This window comes from Anser anser, assembly GCF_964211835.1.
Source record: "Anser anser genome assembly, chromosome: 5".
Classification (NCBI taxonomy): Eukaryota; Metazoa; Chordata; class Aves; order Anseriformes; family Anatidae; genus Anser; species Anser anser.
The window spans coordinates 43,510,818-43,535,407 of NC_139725.1; the positions used below are offsets into that span (position 1 = coordinate 43,510,818).

General features: G+C 43.0%; 1 protein-coding gene across 13 annotated transcripts in view; it reads right to left on the reverse strand.

The window, feature by feature from the left end:
• The window catches only part of LOC310900087 (uncharacterized protein), a 129,951-nt gene that overhangs the window by 18,805 nt on the left and 86,556 nt on the right, over positions 1-24,590 (reverse strand). For 8 of the 13 annotated variants that reach the window (XR_014584819.1, XR_014584821.1, XR_014584822.1 and 5 more), the window contains 3 exons: positions 16,625-16,738; positions 15,114-15,279; positions 3,921-4,078 (listed from right to left, as the gene is read on the reverse strand). The exons of 1 other annotated variant lie outside the window; for it this stretch is intronic. Coding sequence is in view for 2 of the 12 variants with exons in the window: in XM_083837462.1 (XP_083693588.1) it covers positions 3,921-4,078 (158 nt within the window). In the remaining 10 variants the exon portion in view is untranslated. The remainder of the gene's footprint in view (positions 1-3,920; positions 4,079-15,113; positions 15,280-16,624; positions 16,739-24,590) is intronic. 4 more of the 13 variants (XR_014584818.1, XR_014584820.1, XM_083837462.1 and 1 more) reach the window with 1 other exon arrangement.

The window sequence follows — 24,590 nt, forward strand, 5'->3', positions numbered from 1 at the left end:
TGAAGTCACAGGGAAGACCAGAACTGGCCAAAGGCTCGAAGCATCATTAGTAGGAAAAACTGAGAAAGACAACAGCTACCACTGACTCATCCCAGACTGCTACAGACTTCAGTGCTTCGCTGAGCCCTTCTTAAATCTAACCAGTCACATGCTAACGTTGCTGAAAGTGTTGTGCAACCATCTCTGGGCAGCACATGCAGAAACAGCTGTACTGGTTCAGACCACAGGCACATTTAGGCCAGTTCCCTCGCTCCAAAAGTGGCCAGCAGCAGATGACCAGAGAATGTTAAAAAAAAGGGCAAGGAGGTATAAAAGCAAGTCTCCCAGATATTTAAGGATCGAAGACTTCTGGAGCTAAAGTCTCTGCGTTTAATAACCCCTGATGATTTTTCTTACATGAATTTGTCCAGTCACTTTTTCAACCAATACAAGTGTTCAGCCTCCTCAGCAGCAATGAGTTCCTTAGCTCACTATTCAAAGAAGTAGCTGCTTGCCTGTTCTGAACATGCCATCAGCTAGTCTTATTTCATGCCGTTACAGCCTGTATTAGAAGACACAAAGAACAGTGTCCTGTGCTCACTTTTCCCTACCGTTCACACTCTTCTATGTCTCTCTCAATTTCACCCTTAGTCCTCTCTTTGTACAGATGAAGTGCAGCTGCCATCCTTACCCCCTTCACTGGGTACACACTGCACCAATTAAATTAGGAAAATGTGATCGTAAGAAAGGTAAATGGCTGCCTTGCACCACTTGAGCTAGGTGCTTTAAAGACAAAACCCTAGTCCCTATCTGGCACACAGATAGGTTCAGGTCACTCTTCCTGTATCTGTCTACATGCAAACATTCACTCACTGTGTCTCTTGGTTATGCTTTCATTCACAGCACTACTGAAGTTCGCACTTACCTTCAAAATAGCTTTAAAAAAATTAACCTATTTAAACCATATTTTTCTAACAATAATAACATTAACAGATCAGAATCCTTCTGCCTTTAGATGCGTGAGGCCTTTTCCCCAACAGAGGTTTTTTTCCTCCATTTTTTTCCATCTGAATATAAGGGAACTAAACAGACTCCTTGGCCTTTATCTGATCTAATCCTTTTGTTATAGCAGAAATGTGTTTTAAAAGCCGAAGATCTTTAATGCATTCCTTGATGTATTAGATAAGAGATTTTTGGTAATATATTCCTTCCTATTGCACTTTAAAATTTGTTTTCTGTTTAGAAATCCCAGCTTTTTAAAATCATAAATACCAATCTACTGCTTTTCCAAATGCTTAAAATGAGCACATTGACCATGCTATAAAAAGTGCATTATTCTGATGAATGAAATTACTATGCATTTTGTTCTCTGATTTCAAGAAACTGGCATTACATTTTCAATCAGCTTTATCACACGTCTCCAACTTAACTGCAATTGTTGAATAATAAGAGTCAGGACAGCGATCAGATAAGGAGAAGCCATGACAGAGCAAACTGAAATCACTTTGCCTAAATTGGCAAGAATCAACACAAAACAAGCTGCCTTTAATAGATCAGTTAGAACAAAGCCCATAAATCATGTTTTTGAGAGGGCTTAATTTACACCATATGCCAATTAAGTCAAGTGCAATACATAAGTTATGAATAATCTCATTGGAGTGAAGAGTGTTGTATTTGGAAGGAAAATGATCTAACTGAAGCCAAAATTATAATCACCTTCAATAATTACATTTCCAGCATTGTAAATTCTTTTCTATTGCAACACTGAAAGCAGTCAATTGTGCAAGTAATTTTCCATTACCATTTACATTATTAAACTCAAACACATTAACCAAACTCTTGTTTATATTTTTTTGCCAGTGGTTAATGCTACTACAAATCAACGATCCTTTGGGTCAATCTTAAGAAATACAATTTCATCGGCTATTATTCTCTCTAATGAACCCCTGTAACCAAGCCCGGGGTAATCACTTATTTCCCCCACTGCTTTTTTTTTTATCAAACCATAAAAATTCAACAGCGTCCTAAGGGAGTGATGCTTATGGGAACTGTATTAGCATAGGCATTATCTTTTCTGGGTGCTAGCCTCAGCTCTGCCACTGCCTTGAGCATTTCAAGCTTTTCTGAGCTGCAGAAAAAACTAAATTGCTACTGCAGCTTTTGTGCATTTCTTCTTTCCATCACAACTTTATGATTTCTCATGATCAGGCACTGTGTTTTGGTTTCTTCACTGCTGTGATAGCCTCTCTTTCTCCTGCCTCTTGCCTCCTGTCCGGTTCTGACACACTGCCCGTGTGGGTGGGAAGACCATCACTGAATATGCAGTCTCCCGTGCCAGCTGACCACACTGAGCTCTCCAAACCCCTCTTGGGACACCCTTGTTCACTGTTCTGGCTAGCTTCCACTGGGAAGGAGGGTCACCCCAGTTAACAGTGTTTATTGTTCCCCATTGCTGAGGCTCTCCTGAGGTGTGCTGACATTCCAGCCCTGCAAGGAATACAAAGCAACCAAAGTGGATGGGAATGAAGTCCACAGTCCTCAGTCAGACTAGACCACGGCAGCTTCCATGGCAGGTCTAGTTAATAAGAAAAACTATGTAGCATCTGCCTTGTCAGTGAAGTACCATGCTCACCTCATGCTCCATGGTGCAATTCAAGAGAACCTGAAATTTACCTGCAGAAGCCAGCAAGGCCATGCAGCAGGGTAGCACGTAGCAGCATGTGATGTTGCCAGTGCTTAACTAGAATAGTGGCATTCCTGTGATGCTGTGTTCATTTGGCAAAATAATTATTAACCTGACTTGAGTTACAGCAATTATAGTAACACCACCATGATCGCATTTAGTGACAACAGCAAATAAAAACATTTTATAAATAAATCATAAACACCTTCTAAGTGTGTCTAGGAATAGAATCATGAGAGAAACAAGCAGCCAAAAGGAGAGGACAAAGCCAGGACATACACTCCACAGCTGTGTTTCTCCACTTTTTTTCAATCATGAGACCATTCTGCCTTTTCTAAACAAAAGGAAAGCTCCTGGACTACCTTGTGTCCCATGTACTTTGTCAGCTGTAAATGGGAAAGGGATAAGCAAAACCTCATGCCTGCCTAGAGAGGCAATTAAAATGTTTTGAGTTTACAAAAATTATAAGGTGATTATTGTAACTATCAAAAACTAATGGAAAATATAATTAATAGAAAAGCAAATGTGGCCCCCTTTCTGCAGGTCTGTAACAGGTACTGCAGGTATCAGAACTGCCATGCTAGCCCAGCAAGCTTTTATTTCTCCACCCAATGCCTACTGCCAGCTCTTTGGGCAGGGATGTCCTTTCTGTTCCGTGGCTGCTCAGTGCACATAAAGCAAGCCCCTTGCTCTGCTCTTCTTCCCCAAGCCATGTTGCTTACAAATAAATATATCCAGAAAAGTGGCTGAAACCTCAGATAAGTGATGCTTGGGACTTCTCAAAATACTAGGAGATGTAATTGGTATGAATGATGCATTCTGGAGTTTGCTGTGTGTTCTAAAACATGCTGCTAAATTTGTCCTGTCAATTCTCCAGACATTCTCACACAGATAGCAGTAGGATACCTATAACTATCTGACTGCCACATGTGTTATTTATCCACACACAAGGAAAAAATAAAGCACCACAAGCTGTCGGTGAAATACAACGCTAAGTACAAATGCTGTCACCTCCTTGGTACAAGGCTCCATACTTCGCTGGTTGCTTTTATTTTCACAGAGGTCATCCCTCAAATGTTCTTTTCAGTGAGTCTGGCTCTGCACTCTCCCACAGCATGAATCGTTCACCTGGCAGATATACACTACTCTTTTCAAAAATGAAAAGACTCAGACACCACAAACCGCAACAGAAACTGTCTGGGCTATGTCTATGAGTAGCTGCAATCCAGCTACGATATGCCAAGAGAGAGGGGCTAACCTGGGCTGGGACAGTGCCGCGCCAGGCGAGCAGAGCTGGCTACATGTCCTTCAGGAAAGCGTCCTGGTGACTTCCCAGCCACAAATGAGAAATGAGACATCTCCTTCATGAGCACCCATCCAGTCATTGCTACGCAGCAAGTTGGGAACATGTCATACCTTTGAAACAAAAGAGAGAGGAAAAGTATGATATAATGATAACACAGAAAGAACATTCAGCAGTGTCCCTGTATCTCAGTGCTTTAGACTTGACTGAGGGTTCAAAACCCCTTTGCTTCACATTTACTGCAGCTAAGCAGGTTAAAAAATTCAACTCTCTTCTGTTACTCCCCTCCCTTCGCAGTCCCCAGACATCACTTCTTAATGAGAGGGGGCAGACCTAAGCATAATATTATTTCCCTGCCAGTCTATGCCATAGGTATCTGCTCATTTCTGCTGGATGGCCTCTCATGAGGGCATCCTAGGAAGGCTCCTGCTTTTGTGCTCATGTGTATTTTGAGCTTCCAAGGAGAAAACAGTGAGTGAGAGAAACAGGACAGAGCAAAGAAAACTTGACACAGTTTGCTACTTAACTATTTGGCATAGCTAGCTTTACTGCTTGTTTCCTATTCATCTGGCTGGTAGGAAACGGTAACATGGACATGAAGATTTTTGCCTTACCTTCACCAAGCCTTGTATCAGTAACAGTGCAATACACAAATACACTACGACCTCCTGGCCACAATGGAGAGGAGCACTCATTAACAATGGAAAACACTAATTTCACCTTGTTCCTCACTTAGTCCTCAATGTGACTGCTCTGTTCCTTCCATTCCTAGAATGAATTTTGGAAGATTTCTCATGGTTTGCAAGCTGATACAAGAAAAGAAAGGGAAGAAAAATGCATAGCAGAAGGGAGAATATGTCAATTCAGAGCTTCAGCATCAATGGACTTAATCAGACTCCCACATACAGGAAGGGTGACAAGTAGCTGTTACGTGCTTTTACTGCATATTCCGTACTTCCAGATGGGTCAGTAATATAGAATAGGATGAGGAAGTCCATCTGAACAAGGCAGGCAAAGCCCAGCACTCTTCAAAGCCAACAGAAAAGCTGAAAGATATTTTCCCCATCAGCAAGAGGTTTCCCAATATCTTCACTGCAAGTTCTGTTCTATAGGAATTATCACCTCTTTGACTGAGAAACAGAATTCAACCCATTGCCCAAAATCTGGGTTTTGATAGCTAGCAGCAAATAATCCAAAAGAGAGGTAGCAAGGGGCATTAGACTTGGAGTAAGGATGTTCTGGGAGAGCTGCCCATCACGAAGCAGAGCAACAAAACTACAGCTACCTTTGCAATGCAGCCTGATCCACGTACACATGTGAGCCATAGCATTCTTCCTGGTCCCATGTTCATGTGCTCCTGGTACTTTTCTTCATGGAGAAGGGACGGCTATTACCTGTTGCTGCATCACATAAGAAAGTCTCTCTTGGAGAAGCAGGCCTTAAAGGCAACTGCTTATCCAGACATCAAAAGATAGTGAGTCTCTATATGAGTCTCCACAAGAGAGAGACCTGCTGGCGAGACATCTCTCCCAAAATGACCCTTTCCAAGTAATGAAGATGAGACACCTACTGAGACTGAGGTGTCAGGAGAGCAGATGCTGGAACAAACTGCTAAAGAATAACAAATCGCCTGCACAGTGTACCATGTACATCCAGAGCTGTAGGGGTCTGGGATGGAAGTGGCTGAGCTGCTGAAAACATGACTTCTCTCATTAAAATCAGCTGTTCTACTGGAGTAATGAAGGGTAGCAAAAGCAGTAAGTTGTTCTAAAAAAGGCATGTGGGGTGATCTGGGAAGTCATAGACCACTGAGCTTAACTTTGAATCAGGTAAATTGGTTGAATTATCAAGTAAAATTAGAATCACAGCAAAGGACTGGCACAAAGAATTCATTTCGTTTTGCTCCAGTGTCCTTGCCCTCTTTTCCACTGCCCCCTCATAGCTTAAAAGTTCCCTTGATTCTCCTGCAGTCTTCTGCCTACATCATTCCTCATTACTTTTTGTGTGAGTGGCTATATCGTACAGAAAACTGCTTTTCATCCTCCCACATTAAACCTACCGCTGTCCTGGGAAAAACTGCATAAGCAAAATATTTGTATTTATTCATGTAATAACTGTATTTCCATTGTGGGTACTACAACAAAGAGGGAGTAGCAGAAATCATGCCTGATGTCCTGGTAATCCAGCATCAGTCCCTCACAGAGCAAGCTCCGCTCGAGGAACGAAGAGCAGGTGACCTTGAGGCAGAAGACAGGAACCAGCACAGGATCCTTACGGGGCAGCCAGGCAACGCATCTAGGTTCCTACCTGAGGGTAAGCATCAGAGGCTGGAGGCAGAGGGCTCCCAACCAGGAAGGCCTAAAGCTGAGGATTACATCCGGCACTAACCTATGCTGGAGGCGTGGAGGTGCAGAGGCACTCAGCCTGCAGCTGATATGCCCTGAAGGTGCACAGACAGATGCTATTACGGTTCCATTCTGTTTACCATGAGTATTTGCAAATCTACCCATTCTGGCCTAGTGATTACTGACTTTTAGATTAAAGATTACACAGAGCCTAATTAACACGTTACTTTGGCAGGTTTGTTTTTGGTACTGCGATAACTCCAGAAAATCACTTGAGCAGAAACTTAACAAGTTACCAGTTTTAACAGTTTTTTTATTGCTCAAATAGAGCAGATAGGATTTTTACCTAATACCTCTTCATGCAGTCCAGTGCCTGGAAACACCACCCCAAAGAAAACACGAAAGAGCCATGCTGATGCTATACTACTTTATCTAGTTTGCTTATTAATTTTCTAAGTACTTAAAGTTTCTAGCACCTAATTCTGTAAGCGCCTAATGTCACTAAGTAGTGACATTAATGAACACATTAGACTATAATTCATACCAATTACCTGTATCACACTCATTAAACTCACTTCAGTGTTTACTTGGATACTACCGTAGTTAAATTGTTATTATAATTCCTCTACAGATTTTGTTAACATTCTAACTTAACAATTTTCATAAGTATAAAGACTTTGTTTTCTTTTCTAACTTAGAAACCAGAGCTCCAAATTTTTTCTGAAGCGACATTACCTTCCATGCATCCACATAATGGCAATACAATTCACTTTAAAAATCAAACGCCTTAGGTCTAAATTTCCCTTTTTGGCCTTCTGAAAAATTAAAACACCCTTTGCAAGGTCATTGCAATGCTTCTTTTTCACTTTAGTCCCAAGTCCAAGTGGATATAACAATTCATAAAGCTTACGGCCGTCAGGGCCTGGGAAGCATCTGTGTGCTTCCCTCTGAGACGTCGTGCACCTGACGCCCCACTAATCCCCAAGAGGCCTGGTGCACCATGGCACCGAACAGCTATAATTACCTCTGGAAGCCAGCTGCCACTCAAGTGACAGAGAAACCTGCAGAGCCATTCCCCCCAGCCCACACCGCTGAGCACTTGGACCATTTGAATACAATATTAAATAGAACAAGACACGGGCAATATGGTATTTTTGCGAAGCTGAGCTTGTCACATTTGCAAAATTAATATGGTGTGGCAGGAGATGAAAGGGCCACCTTCTCCGAAGAGCTCTCGTGTCTATAGAGCCAGGCAGTGTGAGCCCAAGAACGAAGTGCCTAGCTTTGTAAAACCATGAGTTTTTCAGACTCAAAATGGGCAATCAGCAGCGCACTCCAAGTCCTCTGAGATAAGCAGAAGATGAGGATGCAATGACAGAATGGGTGAAAAGAGGCATTTCCTACCACGTCTAAGCAAAGCTTTTTTAGGTCCCACTGGAGCGCTGCACCAACAGGCCTCTGAGTTTCGTTGAAAGTCCTAGGCCCTAACAGTGCAGCAAACCACAAGCACCTGGAAAGCAAAGAGCACTGGGAGCCTCTAGGAGATGCTCTTTCTGGGATCTCCATACAGTATTATGTAAATTTTATTATCTTTCCTCCTATGTGATCCCTGCACTCCGCATGCAAATGGGAGGACTGAGCGCCAGCTCCAGGGAACTTAACAGCCTACATTACAGCTAAGTCGTTGCTGCTGTTCAAAGTGGGTTGCTTTCTGGGCAAATTTAATTTTTCTTTGAAAGGAAGGAAACAGGATATAAGAAAAGAAAAAGAAAAAAACTTGTCTTCTTTGTCTTCTTTGCAAAGCAAGCTGAATTCCCTTGGTAAATACCAGCATTATCATTTTGTTTTTTTGCCTTTCCTTCAACAGAAGTTACACTTACCCAATTTCTCCCTGCACATTCTCCTCTACAGAAGACATGGCTCAGGACATGAGACAGATCAGAACTTCATTTGAATAGGCCCTACCGATAAAATCCCCAGCAGAAATTGGAAGAAAGCATGACATCTGCTTCTTTTGACAATTGTTCAAGGAAGGTGCATTTATGCATACATACATATACATATGTGCAGTACTGCATGGGTGCCAGCCAGCTCATGTATTCCCAGGACAGAAAGGGGATGGTCAGTATTGGGAGAGTCCATCTTGAGCCTAAAATCTGACCAGGAAAGAGTTTTTGAAGTAAACATGGGAGGTCTTCAGATTACCTGCCCCATTCAAACTTGACCTTCTTGGTGGAAAGCCCATTGACTGTGTGACACTGCCCACTCAGCACAGAGCTGTCGACAAGCAACTTCGCAAGCCAGGACAAACAGCAGGCTTTTCTTTCCTCCCGTCTAAGCATAAGGTGGAGTCAGCGACCTTCTCTTCATCCCACCTGAGAGTCCTCTTGGGGAAAGAGAGAGGCCATTTTAAGAAAGGGAAGGTACACTGGGAATCCCGCTGAGTGACAGGGAACAGTTCAACAGCAATTGCTTTGTTTAAAATGCAAAATGTGGATGTGTTTAGAGGACATATCAGCATCAATCACTATATGCAAATACTGCCTGTGGAGAAGAGCTTCCCCTGTAAGTCACTCCTCACTGCCCTAATCGAGTTAGCGCTAGTGACTGAGGGCATGTCGAACGCTGATGGGCTGCTGATAGCACTGTCCCGGGAAAAGATTAATAAAAGGCAGCAGGAGTGCTTAGTCTGACCAGGGCACAAAGTGAGAGGAGGGGGAGCCGAGGGGGGAGGACAATGGCATCTTTATTTTTTGAAATCATTGTCCATTACTGCAGACAAAAAAAAAAAAAAGGCAGCAACACCTTGCAGCCCTCTTCCACAATCACCAGCAGGCTTGTGGAGGAGGTCAGCATGGATGACGTACGCTGACACGGACAGGAGACCCTGCTGGCTTGCAGTCTGTAGCTCCCTTCACAGAGGCACGTGGGTCCACAGATATAGGTAAGTAAAGCAACTATGCTGCTATTAAGCTTAGAACTAACTTAACTAGGGAAAATAGAGTTTTACAGAGAAACACTGCAAGGATTTACTTGAAGGAGAAGGGAGACACGTAGGCCCTGGCAGTCATCAAGGAAAAACCACCCCACCACTCCTGTGCCAGCTCTGCGAGGCTGATGCTAGCAACCCTGCCATGCCCATAGGCAGTGCCCCGCACGGTGACAGCATGAGACCCAGCGCTGGGCTGCCCGTGACTGCACGGGGCTGGTTGCAGGAGCTGGTGGTCTCTCCGAGCACTTAAAGCAAGGCCCTGACCTGAGCGAGGAGTTACAACTACAAGCAAACTTCTCTGGCAAGTGCAGCCCCTGGCACTTGCTGGCAGATGTACTCTAAGTATTGTTAATGATAGTCATTAGCATCATTCCCTCCCTTCCTCAGCCAGGGAAGTAGGAGAAGAGTAGGGAGGGTGCAAATGTTCTCAGTGTTCTCAATGCTGGGAGCAGAAAAAGAATGGAGCACTATTAGTTAGGCTCCTTTTCAGCCGTCCACTGAAACCACTCTCTTCCCAGTCAACTCTTCAGCCTTCTACCTCGCCACCTTCTCTTAGATTCCCTCATTGGCACCTTTGCCCCATCATCCATACTTGCTTCCCACATGAATTTGTTGCTAATAGGGTTTCCCTCTTGTCATAGCCTCTTGTTGAAAAGACTTCTGCCCTGAGCTCCTCTTCCACCACGTCTGCCCTCCTGTTATGGTTTAAGCCAGCAGGCAGCTAAGCACCACACAGCCATGTGGTGCTCCCAGTGGGATGGGGGAGGGAATTGAGAGGGGGGAAAAAAAGGTAAAAACTCATGGGTTGAGATAAAGACAGTTTACCAGGACAGAAACGGAAGATTATTATTATTATCATTATTATTATTATTATTAATTTTTAATTTTACTTTTTAATATAATAATAATAGTAGTAGTAGTAATAATAATAGAACTTACAAAGCAAGTGATGCCCAATGCAATTGCTCACCATTCACTGAACGATGCCCATCCCACCCCTGAGCCGTGGTTCCCCCCACCCTGGCCAGTTGCCCCATAAAATTGCTCAGCATGATGCCATATGATATGGAAAAACCCTGCAGCCAGTTTGGGACAGCTGTGCTGGTTCTGTCCCCTCCCAGGTCCTGGTGCACCCCCAGCCTCCCCACTGGCAGGGCAGTACCGGTGGGAAGCTAGAAAGTCCTTGGCTCTGTGTTAGCACTGCTCTGCAACAACTAAACCATCAGTGCGTTATCAGCATTATTATCCTAAATCCAAAATACAGCACCATACCAGCTACCAGGAGGAAAATTAACTCTATCCTAGCTGAATCCAGGACACCTCCTCAGAATTTGACTTATTGTCCCATGATTCCTGTACATATGAGTTACTGTCAGCTCCTTGGAGAATGGAAATCTTCTCTTTTATGTATCTCTGAAGTGCTCAGAGCACTTATATTGCTCTATAAATAAGGATAATAAGAATCTAATGCTGACAGCTCCAACAGATGCATAGGATAAGGCCTGCCCATGGAGTGAGATCATTCTGCTTACTGGAAGATTTCATACCAAACAAGCTTCTACCCGAAGTCCAATACCTATCAAAACCCTTCTGAGCATAGCAAGAGCGAAGCTGGTCCTTCTGCACGCAGTCTTATCATTGCAGCCTGGCTCTCCAAGGCAGGCTGAGGAATACCATACAGGGTGTACACAATATTTCTGGAAACACAGTGCAATGTTTCTAGGCTTCTAGAGATGAGATGCATCACTACTACTCAATCAAGAGTGAGGCAGGAGAAAAATTCTTTTGGCACAGTTCATGGTTACACCACAAATGGCAGCAGTATGGCACATACCTCCAGCTCCAATCTACATTTTTGTCAGCTTCAGGTTGTTGTTACCTGAAATCATTGCCAGAGCAGACAAGGTGAGTGCTGTCTCTGTTCCTCGCCTCATCATCTCCAAGTCCCAACAGATACTTCTGTTTGCCTCTGAGTTACTTCAACTTGCCCACAGAAACTGCTGGGCCACTGATCTGCACTTGGAGGGCTGCTTGTGTATCATTTGGTGGCCTGGATACAAGACTGAATAAGACATGATACTCTTTCAGTCGTTTTCTAGCCCTACATATTCCACAGCTCTGGCACATTATCCAGGCATGCTACAGCCCGGGCAGTTTTGAGGGACTTACACTGTCTGAAGAGCAGGGAGTTTGCACACTGCATCCCTCTCTCCATCTCTAGCATTAAAAAGCTTAAGATCTTCCAAAGGCATCACCTGCATAGGAGTTCTCCATATGCAGGACCAGCTACCATCTCTATGAGATGATCAATTATCAAATAAGCTTACTATCAGCTTGCCAGTCCATAACTGAAGTTGCTTCTCCAAGGCCTGAGGGCTAAAAACTAGTCAAACCATCATCATCAGTCACAGCAGTCTCTTCAGGGAGCAGGAAGGATGCTTTTTTTCTTTTCTAGTACTCAGTATAAAGACAGTTTGTTTCTACAATACAAGCTGCTTCCCTACCAGGACAGGAATCAGGGGGGAGCAGAAAACCTGGGACAGACAGAGGGAGAGTAAGCAGTGGGTTCTGGCTTTACAATAGGATGATAAATGATAACAGCGTTAGGAACAAAACCAAACATCCTTCATGCTGTCAGAGCAATGATGCCAGCACATAACAAGATGTGGGCACAGGGCAGTGTAGTTGCTTTCCAGAGAAGCACACAGCTACCAGGTTACTTCTGCTCTGAGTCAACGGACCAATTTGTCTTTCCTGGGTTCCTGCAGAACAGGGCACAGGACAAAGGGGAAGTTTTTTCTCTCTGGTTAGCTAAGAACTTCAGGTGCTCCACAGCACACTGAGCTCAATAGGCAGGGCCAAGTCAGTGCTGGATGCCAGTGCAGAAGAACTGTAAGAGGATGTGGATTAGAGAGCTCTAGATGATCATGGGCTTCTTCCCACACTGCCTTAGTAGTTACCCAAGGTTACTGCGGGGGCACTGCAGAGCAAGGTGATGGCATTGGGGCCCTAACATAGAAAGGAGAGAAAAGTCCAGAAGATGAGGGCCACAGCAACAAAAATGTTTCACAATACTGCCTCAGGTTCAGGATCCCCAGAGAACTTTGCCATCCCTCAGATGAGAACAAAAATCCCTTCCCGGGGCTTACCTCATCTTCACAGGAGGAGGTCACCAGGACAAAAGCAGTAACTGGTGAAGGGAGGGATGCCAAATCACCTCTGTCAGTCTTTGTGAGGAGCAGGATGAATGAGTTATCATCCTGCTCAATGCAGCTGCCCTCCTGCTTTTCTTGTAACCCACAACTTGGCAGTGATGAAAAGATTTATGGCCAGGGTAGAATCACGAATGGGATGGGGTGGGTTGGTCATGCCTGGTTTTGCTTTTGCTAGCTCCCTCTCACCTCTTTGCCGGGGACACAGAAACTTAAGCAACATGTATTGCCTTGCTAAAGACAGCCTACACTCAAAAGCATCAGCAAAATGGGAAAAACGTGAGTATTCAGAAGAAAAAGCTTTTGGAGCCAGGTATAAACCAGATATGTCCTGTGAAAAAATGCAATAGAAAATACAAATCCAGCCTGGAAGAGGGCAATAGAAAGGAACACGCAAATTAATACACCAGGTAGAACAGAGCACAGCTGTGTAACTCTGAAATTATCTACTGAACTCCTTAAATATAGCATTGTGAGCAGTAGGGTGAATGAACCTCACCTTCCTACTGATTTCTGCTGTGTGCTGAATTTACTGTGCTGCATGTAAACGTGCATGAACTCCAGTCAGGGTTTTTCCCACTGTTAGGACATTCATGCACCCCTTTTAAAGGACTGCTTTTTGTCTGTCTAGCAAGGGGTGAGGTTGGAAATGTTAACCCAATGCACGCACTGAAAAGTCTTCTTCTCTGTCCAGGGAACTTCTTGGGTCCTAGCACATTTAAGATTTCTGAATCTCTTTCAGCAAATCCATTTGGTATAACAGATTAAAAAATTATTGTTGGGAATGAGTGAAAAACTATAGACAGATTGACAGTCACAGACAGACAGCTCGATCACTTAAGCCTTTTTTCATTTGGAAATAAGGCTTGAAGGAATTAAGGCGGTTTTTAGATCTACTGGAAACGGAAAGTTTTCCAGAAAATTTGTGGCTCTTTGAATTATGAGAAGATTTGCATTATGAGAGGGAGATTAAGGAAGACAATTGTCTGACACTGCAAGAAGGCAGCACTATTTCTTTGGCACCGAGAATTACGAGCAGAGATCCAACTTGGAATTATTCTTTTCAGAAGATAAGGGTGAAGCTTGGAAAGAGCAAGGTTTGCAGTAGGAAGAACTGGGGAAAAAATCATAAATTGAAAAGGAACAATCTCCCAGGATTTTATGCCATTTGTTTGGGACCCCTGAAGGAAATGAAGAATAGAGCAGCCTTGCTGTTAATACAAAGCCAATTATTCTATCAATAGAATTTGCTGCTCTACAGAGTGAATTCCAGCCACCTACCCAGCTTCTACAGCACAGTAAAATGGCTGAGGTCCCTTGAATTAGTGAGGGCAAAATCAGGCCAACCCAAAGAGAAGAGCCTCCTTTGGCAACCTTGCTGGTCATGTTCAGCATGCCTGTGCATTTCCCCACTGTTGGATATGTGCCCATTTTTCTAGCAACTCCTGACCTTGTTATTCCAAAGAAGAATTAAGAACAATGAAGAAATCTCCTCTGCCAGAAACCTCAAGCTTTGAAATGTTTTGTTTTCTTGATGGGCTTGGCCCTTTCTTTCCTCATACACCAGTCATCTTTTCTGCATCCTGCGTAGCCTATTCTAGTTCCCCCTCTGTGAATATGCTTTCTCCCCAAGTCAAACTGGATGATTCAAACCCCATGCCTGACATGGAAAGCCATGGAAGTGTTACTGCACTAATACTGACATTAGCTCATGCACTGAAGAGCTTAGCAAGCTCCTGAACTGGAGAAGGAGATGCAAGAAAGGAGCTGGAGAGTAAGAAATATTGGTCCTGCTGGAGGCAGAGGTGACCTACCCTTACTGTAAATAAAACAACAATTCTGATGGGAGTCAAAGTCCAGGGTGAAACAGTTGTTTGGGGAATTAAGAAAAATCATCCAACTGTGCCTGAGAAAAATTTAGGATGTACAAAAACCTAAGCCATAAACCAAAAGCCAAACCCATAAACTATAAAGATGTTTTATCTCTCAATCATGACCTTATGGAAGCATTTTCCATCCAAGCACCAGTGCTCCCCTCCCAGGGACCATATTCAGTCTTGGTCCACCCACCCCACTACTATTCCTGTGTCATTCCGTGCTAGATGGCTGTACAATGCCACATCCTCTCTACAGCCAAGCACTGAGATCTTCTAGTACCTGCCTAACTCTCAGTCCAGTTCTGGACCTTTCTTGTCATATGAAATGGGTTTTTAAAATGCATATTTAACTTCAAAGAATTTATATGCCACTGAGGAGAAATTCACACCCTCCCCCCAAATGAAAGAAATAAGACATAAAATCCTGTCCTTGACTTTACCTCTTAGATGCACTGTCTCAGAAAGGATGGAATTCATTCAGTGAGGATTCATTGCAGCTTTATTTCGAAGGCACAAGTTACCAGTGCCTAGCCCAGAGGCCAATTACAGACTCCAGAACTACACAGCAGTATGGGATAGCCTGGTGACCCTTTATACAATGCTCAGCTCCAGCCACTTGTTTGAGTTCAGTGGCGCACCCCATGGTTTCCTATGTAGGTTTCCTGGGTTGTTCCGCTTTGTTCAGATATGGAGGACCTTTAATTTGTTGCACTGGGCCTTACCAGCAATGTGTTCGGGAGCAAAGGACTGGGTTATAGTTCCAGCTGTCTGCAAGGTCCACACCACAAGGCAGCCTCCTTCACTGCACAGGTCTCCAGTAAGCATTGTTCCCACAGGAGGTGCTGTGTACCCCACAGGAGCACACACAGGGTTAACATTCTTGAATTCCTGCCCAGAGACAAATGGTTTGTGTTGAGGAACTGCTGCTGGGAAGGAAGAAAAAAAAAGCCCCTTTTTTATTATTCCGAGGTGCATTTTAATTTGCACAAGCGACATTGTGTCTGTGATGGATTACACGAAGGGAAACATTACAGCCCAGCAAGCTCGGCGAGGAAAAAAATAAGGGAGATATGGGGAGGATTAAAAACAACCTATTGCAATGCAGAATTCTGATAAGGGGTCTATGGTGCCTTCAGAGTGGGAGCAGGTGGAGCTCAGAGTACTAAAAAAGAGAAGGGGCATGGTCTAGGGTGAGGGCAGGGGAAAGGTGGTGAGAGCACAGACTGGAGGAGACTTCTTGGTCATACAGTCCACCCTCTTCCTGCTACCAGCACCATCACAGGAGCCCTTTCATGAAAGATCATGCTCCATCTTAAAATTCATTCTGTTTCTTTTCCCTTGGAAGGATGTTCCAGAATCTCACTTCTCTGATGCTTAGAAACCTTCATTTAATTTCCAGACTAATTTATTCTCAGACAGTTTATACCCATTTGTTCTTGTGCCAACATTGTCCTTAAGCTTAAATAGCTGTTCTCTCTCTTGAGGGTTTTGTGGCTTGATGTATTTATAGACAGAAATCATAGCCTCTCTTTCCTCATTTTGCCTGACTGAACTAGCAAAGCTCCTAAATCTTGTAAAACAGGCTTCCCGTATCACTGGCCATCCTAGTACCTTTGTGTGCTCTGTTCCAGTTCGTACCTATCCTTCTGGGATATTGGTGACTGGAATTGTATGTGCTGTTTCAGGAGCAGTTGTAATAGGCCCTTGGGCAATTGCACAATAGTTCCTCTTGTCTACTGGAAGCATCTCTACACTGAAAATGCCACCCAGCTTCAGAGCTTCCATCACCACCACGCCAATCATTTGGCCAAGGCCATTAATAGCTAAGACAAGATCAGTCCTGGAAAAGCCTCTTTTCAGCACAATACTTTGACTTTCATCACCACCTTTTGCTGTCCCCCCCTTCCATCACCCTTATGATTCCTCCACTAATCACCATGTGACACCTTATCAAATGATTTTCTGAACTCATGATAAACAAGCTCTAGCTGGTTATCTTGTCAAGGCCAACTATCTCACTGCTTTTTATCCCAATTTCTGTTTTCCTTTTGCACAGGTCCTTTTCCTTCCTTTAAGAGTACAAAACTATTGTACAAGCTAAAGAGAAATCTCTACTGCTTGCTAATGGTAAATGGGTTATGGCACACAGGTAGGCAATTCTGTCCCCTTGTTGGGGGGAGCAATGGTGGGGATCCGCAGTGGTCTCTTCATTACAGTCTTATTTCTTACTCACTCTTTGGAGTCTCAGCAGCATAACCAGACTCTTTGAACTCCTCCGTTATTTTTAGTCCAGTCTCTTCTTGTTTTGAACTAATGTAAAAAAGCATTTCTCCAGAGATATTAATGCCTGGAATTAAAGAAGATAGATTTCTAGCACTTAGGCGTGGAGGCATTTAATAATAATAAAAATGCAACTTGATATGTGGTCTGAGAAATGCCCTAGCACCGCAGGTAAGACTCAAGAAAGCAAGCTGAGTTAGGCAGCCTCTTGGTAAACCAAGGCACCACATTTTTGTACTGTGAATCACAGAGTATTTGAAGTGACCACAATAAAGATTTATGAGTTAATTTATATGATGCGTCTTATTGTAAAAACCCAGGCATGTCCATAAAAAGGAATGAAAAAACCCCTCCCAGAACATCCTCATTAATAAGCACATAAATAAAGAGAGCCAGGCTACTCCAAAGTCTGTCTAAGCTCCAGTTCCGAGTGCTACTGAGCACCTGGAAACACCAGCAACTTCCCTGGAAGCTACGCAGGTTCAAGATCTTTTCTAAGCAGAAGCTGAAAGCCTATTGCCATAAACCCTGGAGGCTTTTTCTGCAGAAGAAAGAGATGAGCCTTGCTGGACTCCCTAAGGTCAGTATAGCTGGGCTCTGATGCACAAAATGAATTGTTTCTCTTGAAAACACTTGGCCATCAGTGCATGTATGTATATATGTGCATAGTGCAATGTAAACACATATCTATTTGTTTCTCCTGTGCTTCCATAAATGAAATGGTGGGTAAATCTTTCTGGGATGGTGTGAGTACTTGAAGCCTAATGACTCCAGCTCTAATGTGCTTAGGTTTTATAATGCTATCATTACCTGTTGTGAATATAAACTCACCCAGGCCTCAGAAAATCATCTAATTTCTTGTACCTTGCTAGTAAGAAAGGCTCTGCTGTTTAAATCCTGTCTGGCTCTGACTAATGCTATGGGCATAATACAACCATTCCCTTGCCTCCCGCACTGTGCCTTCTGGGAAGTCAGATCGCACCCTCTGGTTAGTAGCAGAGGAACAGCATCCTGCATCTTTCCCTGTGGCACCGCTGCCTCAATAGAACTACAAAGCAAAAGATCACACATGCTTTTTTTTTCATTTCAGAGTCAGTAAGGTTAACTTAACATAACTGCTAACAAGAAGGTAACATATTCAAAGGTGGTCTTCAAAAATGTATTTTTCTTTCTTTCTTTTTTTTTTCCCTCCATTATCTGGGGCATCCCAGCCCTCTCTATTAATGAAAAGTTGACTGTGATCACGTTTCAGAGAAGAGAGAAACTCTGCTACTCTAAGACTCTAGAAAGGTCAGTGTTAAGCCTGTATCCGTCATGTCACAGAAGTAAGAAATGCCAGTCAACTTCTAGAAAATGCTAAGTGATATTTTTTAATAAAATAAAGAGTATTACCTCCAAAATCCATGAGTCTCTCTGTGCCTTGCTGTCCTTCTGGCTAAACCTTTTGCAATCAGACATCTTGCTGAATGCTTAAAGAAAATGTGTCCCTCCTTGTAACATACATCAACTCCACTTTCTCTCCAAGGGGAGTTAAATGTGTTTCTTTAAATAAATTTATCACAGAAAAAATATACAGTACTATTTGGATAATTCGATGCCAGCTAATTAGCAATTGGCAAATAGGTGTTGCAGGATGGAGAGACTGAATGCAATAGATGAGTCATTCAAACCAAATGCTTTAGGCAGCCCAAGTATTAAGTCCATTTCCTTTTCATTGTTAGTGTCAGTGAAAAAAAAAATCTGAAATGGGCACCAGAGGTTTCTTGTAAGCAGGCATTCTGAAATACAGTCATTTCCCTCTTTTCCAGCACACCCTAAATCCTGCCAGCTCCTTTCTCTTCTAAGCGAGGTGTAGGCAGCACAGCCTAATTGGTTTCCTCATGTGACGGACATATGAGGGAATCGGTTAAAGAGCTCTGTGATAACCTTCCTCACATAGATTTGTTTTCAAGACACACTGGATGTGGCAGGTAACATTAGTACAGCCTGGAGCTCTCGAGAGAAGGGTCCTTTCTCTCAGTGATAGTATTGTAAACATCCAGTCCCCCAAGCAAGGTCCAGCATCCTTCTATGGAACTAAGAGGCAGTTCTCAGCCCTGTTCTGGTGTCACCCAGGTGGGCCTGCAGGGACAAACCTTCTCTCCTGACTCCTGAACAAAGGAGAAGTGTTGATGGCCATTGCTCCTGCCATAGTTGCTCTGAAGAAAAAGACTCAGGCACATCCTTTGCCCCACATCAAATGTGGGTGTCAGAAAAATTATTCTACTCCAAATCCACTGGTTTTCTACCACTGAAGTGCTCTTGCTCCCAGCTAGTGGAGTCAGTATTGTTTTAAAGTGGGGAGGAGATGGCTGGTATCACATAGAGGACTGGGAGGTAGTACAGAGAATGCAGGGACCTTGCTTTTCATCTCGTGTGAGCCCTGGGTATGTGGCCAAGGGGCAACTATCTAATGGGTTCAAAAGAAGGGGAGGTGGGCTGTGAGGCAGTCCCAGGCAAGCCCAGAAGTCTCAGCTCCACAGCCTTATGCAACTCTGCCAGATTTCAGCCTACTCAACATAATTTTCTGCCTCAGCTTGGAGCCTGCATGCTTACTTACTGCCTTGATACCATAACAGTGTTTTCCCAGAAAAACATGAGCTACAGCTTGTAAACAGTGATTTCCAGCAGTCAGCTTCCGAAAATGATAAAAAAGCCCTTTTTACAAGTTCTTTCCCTGTCAAATTTCATACTGCCATGAAATAGTGGAACTGTCAGAATATCTAAAAACTTAAGTTCAAAAAAGCTTGATTCAAGGCAATCTTACGTCAACACCTCTTTCTCTAGAATGAAACTGCTGTGAAATAGCAGGGATTTCTAGGGAAAACTCTGAACATTAAATCACTCACGCAGGGTTTTTCAACAATGAGACAGCAGAGCAAGGTAGTGGATCTGTCATTTCAGTGTTCAATACGTGCCAGGTCCTTGGGAGGAGCCAGCTGGAAGATTAATCTACTACCTAAACACAGTTCTAAAATTATGTTCAAAAAATATAGGTCAGGCTTCAAGGATCTTTACCTAAAAGAGATGGTCAGTGCCACCACCCTACTGGTGTGTTAGATGCTAACCCAGTGTCCATATGTTTGGGTACAGAGTGAATCTCAGTCACCCTACGTGTCATGAAAGTTATGAGCTAACCCCATAAGTAATGGATGACTTTGCCAAGGTTCAGTCAAATCCTTTACATTATTAAAAACAACAGTGTCAGGTTATGCTTACTGAAGAAGTCTCAAGACACACAAGACTTTTAGAGATTCTACCCAAAACTTTGATGGGACAAAGTTTATGTGTCCATGGACTGCAGTCCTCCTGAAAATAATGAGCTCAAAATTTTCTCTCACAAACTCTTTGGGTGCTCCCAGCCTCTCCCTAGCCTCCTAGAGAGATGCACAGCCTCTACTTTTGCTGCACATTTCAAGAAATCTGACACGTAGAGCACATCACTGCACACTTTTCTGATGCACGTAACAGTGCCTAGCATATTACATAGTCTTTCAGCCCACACGAAGATGCTGTAGGACTAAGCCAAATTTCCACCATCTCCAAGTAACTCTGTCTAGTGCACAGATTACCCAGCCCAGAGTACACCAAGCTCAAAGTATCATTGGTCTTCAGGGTGATGTGGAGCAGTATTATTGATTACAGAGTGAGTGCCAGCACCCATTCTTTGCCTGACAGGACAGAGGGTGTGCATACAAACCATGTGGAATGGGAATGATTTGTGTCATGCCCAGTTAGGTCCTCTATTTCCTTACTGAAAGATGCCTGTGATTCTCCTTGATTCTCCCTAGAAAATAACACTAAGGGTTTTAACAAATGAGAATAAAGAGAGAAAATGAGAATAAAGAGGGAAAATGAGAACAAAGAGGATTTCCTTTGCTCTTTCCCCCCAAAATAATAAAGAGGTACAGACAGACATGAATTGACATGTTCCCTTTGCCAACCTTGTTTTGCCGTAAATGCCTTATTGCAAGAAGCTGCACTGTAATTAACTCTTGTTTTGTTTTACTGTGTATGTATAAAGGCTATTGCTCCTTAGGTGGAGATGGCAATACCCGCTGCAGAGCATGCCAACTATCTCCTTGCTCATGGGTTCTGGCACCAGCCAATTTCTCTGTGTGATTTATCACTTGGTAATCCATCTCCTCCATCCATTATCCTGCACAAAAATCAGCCCCGGACAGCGGTTTTCTCTGCAGCATAGCAGGCAGAGCTGTCACTTTCCCTGCCCTGTTCTCAGCAGGGCAAGGGAATTTTGTCTTTTCAGATTCAGTAAGCTTCATGGCAATCTGGTTGAATACCTCAACAGTGGAAATAACAGCTCTGTGTACATTAGGCTAGAGTGATGACCTGCATAAACACTTGCCTTCAGTTGTGATGGCTTTTCCAACTTAGGGCTTGCCAGCATTTATTTTTATGTAAGTTGGCCTCCCTGAACCTTTTTTATTTTCTGAAAGCTACTTAAGTATCAGTTAATGAAGCCTTCAACAACTACCTGAATCAAACAGATCTGTTGCCTCCATGCTGAACTGACAAACATGACATACAATGGTTTCAAAAGCTCCAATTGTAGCTTATACAAACATACATTAAGCAATAATTTATGTTGTGAAACAATATGAATAAGCAAAACAATGCATTATTGTATACCAATTTTTGATGCTTGAATTTTGTTCTAGGATTTTTAGGTATGCAATGCACATACAGATCAATACAGCATCTAAACAGTGCACCAGACTTACAATACACTAGAATACCGTAAATAAAAAATATCAATTTCTTTCTATTAGAAAGTGGTAACTATATCAATAAATTCAACACATTCTCCTAAAGCTGACATTCATTTATTAGTACAAATTTGGGTTAAGATATTTTCATGAATAGAAACCATGAAGTCAACTCAAGTTTCTTGTTCAGACCTAGTCTAAATTACCAGGCTTTGGGACCAGGTCAGTGCCTCCATATTTGTATGACAGCTAGCTGGGAACTACTGCAAAGTAAATATTAGCACTGGTAAAGTTTATGCAGAAAAATAACACTGAAAAAGAAATTAAAATTCTCCTGCCTGAAGCTGTGCAGCTCAAAAAACATCTCTAGTCTGCAAAAAGCTCTGTGTACAATAAAGAAAAAGGGAAAAAAGGAAAAAATTATGTCCTCCTTCAAAGGCTCAACAAAGAGTAACTCATCCTTTCAAGAATAAGTCTTTCACCTTTGATACAGCTGTACTGGATAGTCTAGAATTTTTCATATGCTTAGGGAGAGGACCCACAAATCCAAAGAGAGTTCAGGTGGGGGGAAATAATTAATTTCTATTCCTCTCCTTCAACTCCGTCAACCTCACAGGGGGAGGTGCCAGAAAACATTACTGCCCTCCCTCTCCTCAAATTAAAAAAAAAAAAAAGTAGATGAGGAGGTGAGGAGGGAAAGGGGAAACAAAGATACAGAAAGAAACTGGAGAGGGGAGGAGTAGGGATGTGGAGCTGAGAAGCAAGAAGAAAAAAGCATTTGTAAAATTAAAAGGCAGGGCCCCATCAGATTGTGTCGGGCAGGGGAAAGCGTGTCGTAGGCAGGAGTAATTGGTAATCGGAGCAGAAGTGAAGAAAGGGATGATTTATGGGAGCATGGAGACAGGGGTGGAATAATTTTTGGAGCAGAACGGGGAACTTACTGAACGCCTGAAACTCAGCTACTTATCCACTCGTTCTTGTGATAAATTAGCTCTTGTTTAAAGTAACCGGAGCTCCATTTTTCATTCTGATTACTACACTTGATATCTCTCTCTCTCCTTCTGTTTCTCTCTGACCACTGCCCCTTAGCAGGTTCTCTGAGCTGAGGCAATGGGTTTATGGAAACTCTTCACCCCTCCATTACAGTGCTCCCACCCTGCCTTCCAATTACTGTTGGGTTAACTCTTTAAGTTGCTGTGTGTCTCTGTGAGCCGCTTAAAAGTCTTTCTCAGTGTTGACCTGGGAACATATGGAACATGATCCTGTGTTTATGCTACGGTGGAGGGAAGGAGTGCATGTGTGTATTTATGTGTGCACACATGTCAGATGCTTGCATGAATGCGGATCAACCACAGTGGTATGTCATGGCCTCCGGCATCTGCGTGAGTGCTTGGCACCTTGGAAAGCAGCAACATATGTGGCCCAGTGCACATCAGGTTATTACTAGAAATGATTTATTTTACAGTGCTACCCAAAGCCACCCCCACTGCCTCAGGCACAAGGTCTCACTGTTCAGTTACCACCTAAATCTATACGAAGATTCAGGTGAGACACAACAGTAAGACTGAACACGTGGCAGAAAGAAGGAGTTGACACACAGTGGGAGACTCACCGTAAGGAAGACTGGATGACTTAACGACAAAGTCATCTAAAACACTTTTAAGTGTAAATTGTATGACAAATAAATACTAATAAATATTAACTTTCTTACTCGCATCAGAACCAGTTATTTTCTTTATATTTCAAAATACTGAAGTGGTTTGCATGAAGAGATTTGAAGGAGGAAGTGCTTTTGCCTTTCGGTTAAGGGAAGACAAAAGAAAAGTACAAAGGGTACCAGAGGAGACAGATCAGCTAGGGTTCTGCTACCAATGAGTGAAAAAGACATAAAAAGCATATTTCCGAGAATAGCGAGGAATAACACAAAAACATACAAGCCAGGAACTGGCTTGTTATTGCCATTACTCTAGAACTAGGATGTAAAAAGAACAAGAGGTTATTCACTGAAATTAAAAAAATGACAAAGTAATATTTCCACACACAAATAATTATCTGGTGCAATCTTCACCTCAACTGCTATTAATGTCAGGAGCTTGGCACAATTGAAAAGGACCAAGCTGGTGTAAGGACAGAGGTATCTACACCTAAGATGGTTGGTGTGGTTTTCAACAACCCAGCCCCTCCAAAAGAAGCCAATTTCTACATATACAGGCTCAGTAGATCTGACCCCATAGACTAGCTGTTCCTTAACTGCCTCCTGCCTGAAGTCCTTGCACCTTTCCAACTCATTTTATGTCAGTCACAGAAAAAGACAAGGTGTCAGGCTAGCAAAGGACACCACATCTGACACATCACTGCAGCATATGACCTGCCATATGGGGCAGTGCCGCCATAAAGTCTTGCTGAACAAATACACTGCCTGCCCACACGGCTCACACTCAATCGACACGCTATCATACATGACAGGACGCATTAGCTAAACTGCACATTCAGTTCTAGATCTTTTGAAGGAGCCATATTCTGACAAGTGATCTGCTGCTACTGTCTGTCCTGTGACACATCTTGTCTTGCCAACCTGAATACACTCTTCCAGGTATAGTTCAGTTAAATCACACTGAGCACATTCAAAATCGAGCTAATTCTAAAAAAGCTAGCATTAACTTAACTGAGGGTTCTATTATATTTCTGTAGCTGGCAGGTAGCATAACCACACATCACCATCTTTATGCCAGAAAAGATAAATATTACGGATAGGTACTTTTCCGAATGTGAAAACGCATGTCAGCAAAATATATTCATACTACTGTCTCTCAGTACGGTCTTCTTTCTTATGGGCTTTCAATGCCTGTTCTATAAACAATGATCTACGCGTTCAAGGAGAGCAGTCCCATCTCCACTGCACCTCTTATTTATAGTATTATAGAACTGGGTGTTACATGAACCACCTGATAGCACTGAAATCCTGCTATTACCTACGTTACTGTGAGAGACGTTCTTTGAATAAGTAATTACAGCTTGCGTTATGAGGTGTTTGGGAGGAAAGTCAAAGTAAAACCAAAAATTAGGAGAAAAAAAAAAAAAGAAAGCTATAAGAATTGTCATTGCCAAAACCACCAGGTGCGCAGCTTGTTTGGAAACAATGATGGACACTCT